The sequence below is a fragment of the Anolis sagrei genome, chromosome 1 (assembly GCF_037176765.1).
Source record: "Anolis sagrei isolate rAnoSag1 chromosome 1, rAnoSag1.mat, whole genome shotgun sequence".
NCBI classification, from domain to species: Eukaryota; Metazoa; Chordata; class Lepidosauria; order Squamata; family Dactyloidae; genus Anolis; species Anolis sagrei.
In genome coordinates, this window is record NC_090021.1 from 237,627,886 (window position 1) to 237,635,886 (window position 8,001).

General features: G+C 40.7%; 1 protein-coding gene across 1 annotated transcript; it reads left to right on the forward strand.

Annotated features, from left to right (window-relative positions):
- The first annotated feature begins 468 nt into the window (after nt 1-468).
- LOC132761890 (secretoglobin family 1D member 2-like) lies at nt 469-5,621 on the forward strand. The gene is made up of 3 exons (XM_060754936.2): nt 469-576; nt 1,934-2,121; nt 5,369-5,621. The coding sequence occupies exons 1-3, from the start codon at nt 522-524 to the stop codon at nt 5,417-5,419; spliced, it is 294 nt and encodes a 97-aa protein (XP_060610919.2). The 5' UTR covers nt 469-521; the 3' UTR covers nt 5,420-5,621.
- Nucleotides 5,622-8,001: the final 2,380 nt, after the last annotated feature.

Genomic DNA, 8,001 nt, shown 5'->3' on the forward strand with positions numbered 1-8,001 from the left:
GGGAAGAGAGGCAAAATGACAGCCAGTGCATCCAAGTTCTTCAGCTTCCTATCCATAATCTTGGAATCTCTTGCGTTATCCTGAAGGTTATACCCTGCAGCATCACTTGTTTCCCTGTAGACCAAAACGAAGAGGGCTTGACAAGTCTTGTCAAACTCTAAGTTACATTACAATTTGTGTGGCCCAAGGAGACAGCAATCAAGTGCAGCTGAGAGGACATATGACTTCCTTTGTTTGCAGATTATGTTGCAAAGAGACAACACTGAGTCTAAATTCTTTTGGCCACTCCATTCTTAAGGAAACAAGAACAAAAGGACATAGTCATAGATGTTTTGTTTTCTGTCTTGATAGCCATTTCATAGGAAGTACAACAAAAATACAGATTAGATTTCAGAAGATTTATGCAACAAAGTGAGCCAGTATAGACTCAGTTGGGCGGAACATCACAAGCACCCTCCTATATATAACAAACCTTAGTCGGTGAATTCTGAAAAGCGGGTCCACTACATATCATCTTCACCATGAAGCTGACAGTTGTCTTTCTGCTTGTCACCCTGATGGTGTGCTGCTATTCAGGTGAGTTGCCTACTACATTATATTTGGAAATATCACGTGGTTAGTATTATAGATGGACAAGATTTACATGTTTCACGGCTTGACAATGGCAAAGCTCTAGCATGAAAATGGAGGTCTTCTCTATGGTGTAGTTAGTGCATGGCCTCAAACCTTTTTAGCTTGACTGATGTAGTTACACAAGTTGCCTTCAATATTGTTTTCTGGCAAAACTCTGCTAAAACCAGATTTCAGTTTTTTAAAAGGCAATTTTGAAGTAATAAAGAAGCCTGAAATATCCACAAATGCAATCCACGTTCATGACGGCAGGTAGGTAAGATTGCAATTTGGGACATTAGCACCTGCTCTAAATATCTCTTGGGGAAGGAAGTCAGAAATGGGAATACAATTGTGTTACCTATAAAATTATCAAATTAATCTTTGCCTAAATGTTATAAATTTAAATTTTATGGTTATAATACAATGCAGACTATGGTACTGTTGTTAACTGCAGTCAATTGGTCTTCAATTGAGCCAGTATGATATAGTGGTCTGAGTATAGGGCTATGCATCTGGGGCTAGGATTCAAATCCCTGTTTGACTTGAAAACCCATTGGGTGACTTTGAGCAAGTCACAGAGGAAAGAAAGGCAAACTCCCCCGGAACAAATCTTGCCAAGAAAACATTGGACATAGAATTGCATTAAAGGTGGTTAAAGACACTCAAATGAATGAGGGATCTTTATGTTCTCTTTTTAAATAGCCCTGCTCAGCACGCCAAACTCAGGTTTGTACCTTTTTGAGACTTCCCACCATAATATGTACTTTCCCTATTGCCTTCTATTTTATCAAGCATGATGAGCCTGAGAGTAATATCCTTAGAATTGAGTGGAGTTTATTTGTGAGTAAATATGCATATAGTGGTCACTAGTATCTACCATGTTAGGTGCCAGGTGGATTCATTCTGGACCTTTATTCTATTTTTAAAAAGATTATGCAATGTGCAGAATCCTTTATAGAGACAGGGTTTAATACTGTGAATAATTCCATTACATTCAGACAAAAGAAGATCAGAGCAGTCATATCATTTGCTCAGGTTTATGTGTAGCCTCTGAGGGTTTTGTAAAGAAAAATGGTCGTTTGCAACATCTTGGCTTTGCGGCAAGATATTCCCCCTAATAAGTGCTTCCTCGTGGTACAACTAAATCGCCACCCACAAACTCACACATGAAAGTCGGTGTGATCTAGTGGTTTGTGTGTTGTATCAGGACTGGGAAACCTCTTCTGGCCAAGGCAATCTCACATTTCATTTAGCTTAATTTAGACTTGATTCGAAGAAACACAACAATAATGACCTCTTATTTTGAACCCTTGCATTCCAGATACTGCTGTAGAGGATTGTCATCTCAATGACATCTTCACCAAGTTCCTTACTGGCTCATCGGAGGACTACATGAAAGCGATTGCTCCTTTTTCATCCAGCGCTGATATGACTGAAGCAGCTTCACGGATGAAGCAATGTGCCCCTGAAACTCCAGAGCAAGAGCTGCTGGCAAGAAAGGAAGTGCTGGTAATTCTTTTCACAGTCACCTCACCACAAATGTGCTAGGGCAACACTTCCCTATTCACTGTTTTCGGATTTACAGATCTGGAGCTCCACCAAACTTCTGCTCATGCATTACAGCATTCGTGTTAGGTGGTCATTCATCTTCTAGCAAAGGAGAGTTAATAAACAACAGCAGTTCAGTTCCCATTGTTGGTCCCAATTTAGAAGGTAACCTCTGAGAGTGAGACCAGAAGAATCCTGTTGGCAGAAACCCAGACAAGTGATAAGTCTGAGCTGCCCCTTGTGAATCCCTACTGTGGCAAACATACAGATCAGCCCCGATTAGAATCAGCAGCAAAGTGAGAAGGGTGATTTCAGCCAAGGAAGGTTTTATTATCTGCAGATAAGATCCTAGCTTGTGATACATTCACAAAGTAGATAGAATAGCCAGAAAACAGAAATACAGCCTCTTTTATACACAATAATTTAAAATTTCCCACTGCAGCAACATCAGCTGTAGCGAAGCTCATTGGACAACTCTCCCAATTCTGACCAATCACAGAAAGGGGGCTTTGCTGAGCAGTTGGCATGTAAAGAGACAAAAGGCACTGAGTGGCAGTGAATGGGTTTCCCTTTATCTAACAGGAAAAATAATAAAAATGATAGAAGGCACTTGGCCCTACCCAGGAAAGTTTATTGTGTGCAGGATGGCCATGGCAGAACCCCACCGGGGGGGGGGGGGGGGGGCAGTGGTTCTGGATCACGGTAGCAAAAAGCAGGACATATTGACACATTCATGCAAATTGCAGAGGAGATGGGCATAGAAGAAAACAATCAGGTTTCTTTCGTGGTGAGGATCCCACACCCAAAGGTGCATTGTGAAGAGTAGCAACTTCCCCTGAGGCAGGCAGGAAAAAGGCAATGGGCCATCTTCCTGTCACTGGACTATTGTGTTACAGATGTCTAGATAATGTCCATAATATGGGTGAGACCAGGAACTGATTGAGAAATCCCCAGCTTGGAGTCTCTTCTCACAGGCTGTATGATCATATGGGATGCAAAGACTTCCTTTTGTGGTCAGGCATACAGTTTCCCATCCAGGGAAATGAACAGGAAATTTCAGACGCACAAAATATATTATTAACAAAACATATGAATACATAGCAAAGGGTACATGAGAGACAGATTTTTCCCAAGTACATACAGATATCCAAGCCAGACTCCCTTGTATGCAGATCAAGGCATGAGGAAGGGAAAATACATAGAAATAATACAATTCCATACTGGGGAAAAGGAAGTATGCAGAATGGGCTTTTAGGGGGACTTTGGAACAAAAAGGCAGGAAGATTACATATTGCAAGGATGGGAACAGATAAGGAAAACAACATTAGAACATATGATTATTCAGCAGGTAGAGTTCTTTTAACAGCAGTCCTGGGAGACATCGTTTCTCAGGTTTGGAAAACATAATCTGAGCGAGGGAAGGGTAAATGACCTTGAAGGGCCGTATCCGCCCCCCGGGCCGTAGTTTGAGGACGCCTGGCTTAAACTATCAAAGTTTTTCTAATGGGGGAACCAGCTACCTGGAAAGAGAAGAAAAGAGGAAAAATACATGATGGCTGGGAAAGGTACATTACAGCAAGGAAAGGGCAAGAGACGCACAGAGTTTAGGGTAACCAATTTATTGAGGGATCATAAGCAGTCTGTAGGTAGTTTCCTGATTGTCTGAACATGCACAGTGCCAAACAAGTATACTTTAAGTGTCTGCAGCCTTTGGAACTCTCTGCTGCAGGCACAAAGGGGACAAATAATAATTTTATACAACACCATGATTAGTTATTTTAATTCATAGTTATATATTACTGTTTGGTTATTATGATTTTTTTACATATTAATTTTTGCCATTAATATGTTGTGAACCGCCTTCAGCCCCCCCCTTCCCCCCCAAAGGGGTGAGAAGGGCAGTATATAAATACAGTAAATAAATATGAATTGCTATTAGGAAATGTCTCCTAATAGCCAACCTCTTTCGTAGGGTATATGTATGCAGTAGAAACAATGTAGTTTGGCACACTCTTTAATGGCTATGGCTCAGTGCTATGGTATCATGGGACTTTGTTGAAACTCCAGCATTCTTTGGCAGAGAAGGCAAAAAACCTTCTAAAGCTACAATTTCATAGCCCTGAGCCATGGTGGTTAACGTGGTGTCAAGCTGCATTAATTCTACAAGGTAGATTCATCCATAGAACTGAGATTTCCAACTATTCATTCAAGCCTTGCTCTCTAGAGTAACAAGGAACATGTCTGCTTTGTCCTTTGAGTAATGACCCATTAAACACAGCTTTCACATTTCCCTTTCCTAAGAGTAAAATGCAGGACTTTGTTTTGGATTTGATGCATTCATCAGAAAAATTCTAAAACTTTTTTGAAAATTTAAATCTCTTGCAAAGGGATCAGCGAAAGCACAGAACAATGATGTATGACAACTATCCAGCCAGTGGGGTCTCACCATTCAGCCACTGGGTCTCCTCCAGTTGGCCCTAACCAACAGCATCCCTGACATCATGTTACTTTTCAGGAGGAGAAATATGTCAGGTTCTCCTGTTGGTTCATGTCAGTAAAAAATGCATCAACTGCTTTTTGAAACCAACAAAGCCAGACATAAATTAATCTCCTAGATGTGGGAACTTTGTTCAAACATCTTCAGCATTTTGTATTTCTATTAGCCAAGACTTCAGAAGTGGATAACTGAAATTTTAAATGCAATAATGACGTTAATATTAAAATACAGTATTAAAATTATTTTAAATAAGGCAAGAATCAGAGGAGGTCTCGGGGGGGGGGGGGGGGCAATGTTTTGTAAAGAAACCACTCAAAGCCCTCAACCTAGATCGGCAGATTTATAATTTTACTTCTTCCCATGTTAAAATATATTGAAACTCATTTTTCTTCCATTGTGTTTGCAAAGAAATGTGTGAATGCTAGAACTTCTAATGGGGGAAATAATAAAAAATATTTTTATCTGACTTTGGGGTGAGAAAAACTCACCATTAACCTCCATGGGCCAATGTAGGATGAAACATTCCCCAGAGCCGAATGCCAGGAAGACTATCTGCCTTCAGAACAGATTGCTATAAATATATGTACCCAATTTACACAACAATGCGTTTATTGTGAAATATGACAGATCTATCCCAGCTGGAACTTTGTCCAGCCTTTCCCATTTACTGACACAATGAAACTCACAAATTATCAATATTCTTTGTTCCAGAAAAATATCCTGGCAAAGTGTGCAGAGATGCCAAAACTTCCTCTGGTCTGAATTTTTGAAGACTATGATGTGCATTGAAGTAGCAACTGGATGTGATTCCTTCTCACTAATTTTCATGATGCTGAAATCTAGAAGGGCCCTTTCTCTCCTTTAAAAAAAAAATAACAATAATATTTTTCATCGAAATCTGGAACTTCCAAATGCTTTCTCCATTTCACTTACTGTTTACTTAATAAACAAAAAGAGCATGTAATTGGTTTTTGTCTGATTCTTTTTCCTCATCGTCAGAACACAATAAATTGTTTAAAATAGCTAACCTCCATTAGTTTTAGTCAGAATTCGGAATATTACATTTTCAGACTGTAGTTTCCAAAGTGCAACAATGGCAACTTGTTGAATGCTTAAGGAGTTCTGGGAACTGTAGTTCAGAACAAAATAATTTCTAAGTTCTGGATGTAGCCAGGCTTTTACACTGTAGAATCAATGCAGTTTGACATCACTTTAACTGCTGTGGCTCAATGCTATGAAATACTGCGATTTGTAGTTCGTAAGTTGGTAGCACTTTTGGCAAAGAAGGCTAAAGACCTTGTAAAACTAGAACTCCAATGACTCGATAGCATTGAGCTGAAGTGGTGTCAAAATACATTAATTCTGTAGATATACCTCTTGTTACCTACCAGCTTTCAAGTGAAGGTTGTTTTCCTTCGTTTGCTTCAACATCCCCTATGCCTTGCCAGAGGGGATGTAGTAAAGAGAAATTCCTCCTTTCTCTTTACACCAAACAAGATCAGAGGCTCAATTGGAAATAGCAGCATTGTCACATTATTTTAATTTATGAGGGAAATAATTGCATCAGAAGGGAAATGTTACTAAGGGTGCTTCCAGACAGCACCAAAATCCAGGTTTAAAATCAGGGGATAAATAATCCTGGGACCTGACTGCAGGTTTCCATACAGATCTGTTACTCCTGGGACTGAGTGCTCCGCCATCCTCACGGGCTTCCTCTGTATCGGAACAAGATGTAGGGTGGACGAGGAACATCCGTCTGAAAGTTTTTTTTTTAAAAAAAAATCACACTGTTATGTGCTGGACCTCATATGCACACATACAGAAAGCAGAAAATAGTTTCATGGGTTCAGAAGGATCTTCCTTCATGTTTTATTTATGGGTAACATAAACGACAGGCAACATGAGACACTAACGTTGGTCTCAGGGCGTTTCCACACAGCCTTTTATCCCAGGAGCATCCACATTTAAAAAATGCATGATGTTCCTGGGCCCCTACTGGGACTAGCCAGGGAGAACATCTGGAGACCCTCCCCCCACCACCAAACCCCTTTTAAAAGTAAAGAAAACTTATCAGGCCTCCTTTACAGTGTTTCTGGAGCTCTCCTGGCGTGTAGAAATGATGTGCCAGGAGAGCAGGGGTAGGGAGGGAGAGGAAAATCATCCCTCTCCCCCCCCCCCCCCCCACACTCTCCTGGCGTATTATTTCTATGTGCTGGGAGAGCTCCGGCAACACTGTAATGGAGGCTGGGTAAGTTTTCCTGACTTTTAAAAGGGGGTTGGGAGCTTTGGGGGACTAATTTAGTCCTGAAAACTGTGGGAATGGTGTTTGGACTGCTGTCCAGACATTGGAAGTAGTGGGTTTATTCCACACCTTCCAAGAAGGCGCAGAATAAATCCTCTATCTAATTAATTCATCACAAACCAGGGTTTTCCTGGTTTGTGGGAGATTTATTGCGGGTTGGTTAGAATGTCAGGTGGGCAGTCCCCTTTTTGCTGTGGAAGTTTTTATTGTACAACTCCTGGGGGTTGTGTATGCCAAGTTTGGTTCAGTTCAATTGTTGGTGGAGCTCAGAATGCTCTTTGATGGCTGGTGAACTATAAATCTACACAACTGCAACTCCCAAATGTCAAGGTGTATTTTCCCCAAACCTCTCTAGTATTTTCTGTTTCTCCTGGGAGTTGTGTATGCCAAGTTTAGTTCCGTTCAATTGTTGGTGGAGCTCAGAATGCTCTTTTATTGCAAGTGAGCTATAAATCCACACAACTGCAACTCCCAAATATCAGGATCTATTTTCCCCAAACCTCTCCAGTATTTTCTGATGCTCCTGGGAGTTGTGTATGCCATGTTTGGTTCATTTCAATTGTTGGTGGAGCTCAGCATGCTCTTTGATGGCTGGTGAACTATAAATCCACACTACAGCAATTCCTATATGTCAGGTTCTATTTTCCCCAAACTCTACCAGTGTTCAAATTTGGACATATTGAGTATTTGTGTCAAGTTTGGTCCAGATCCATAGTTGTTTGGGTTCATAGTGCTCTTCGGATGTAGGTGAGCTACATCTCCTATAAATCATTGTCACTTTTTCCTAACTCACTCCAGTATTTTATGTTGGTCATGGGGGTTCTGTGTGCCAAGTTTGCTCCAGGTCGGTAATTTGTGGGGGGTCTCAGTGGTCTGTGGAAGTCAGAGCTGAATTGGTTGAAGGTACTGGCAATCCCAGTATCGGTTGTCCATACTCCCCCAAACATATTGCTTTTGTGATTAATCACTATGCTTTAAGTATGTTCAGTTTGTAACAATGAAAATGCATCCTGCATATCCGATATTTACATTATGATTCATA

Coding starts and splice junctions, on each gene's coding strand:
- LOC132761890 (XM_060754936.2), top strand. CDS start 522: ATGAAGCTGACAGTTGTCTTTCTGCTTGTCACCCTGATGGTGTGCTGC. Junction 577..1,933: donor GATGGTGTGCTGCTATTCAG/GTGAGTTGCCTA, acceptor CTTGCATTCCAG/ATACTGCTGTAGAGGATTGT. Junction 2,122..5,368: donor TGGCAAGAAAGGAAGTGCTG/GTAATTCTTTTC, acceptor TCTTTGTTCCAG/AAAAATATCCTGGCAAAGTG.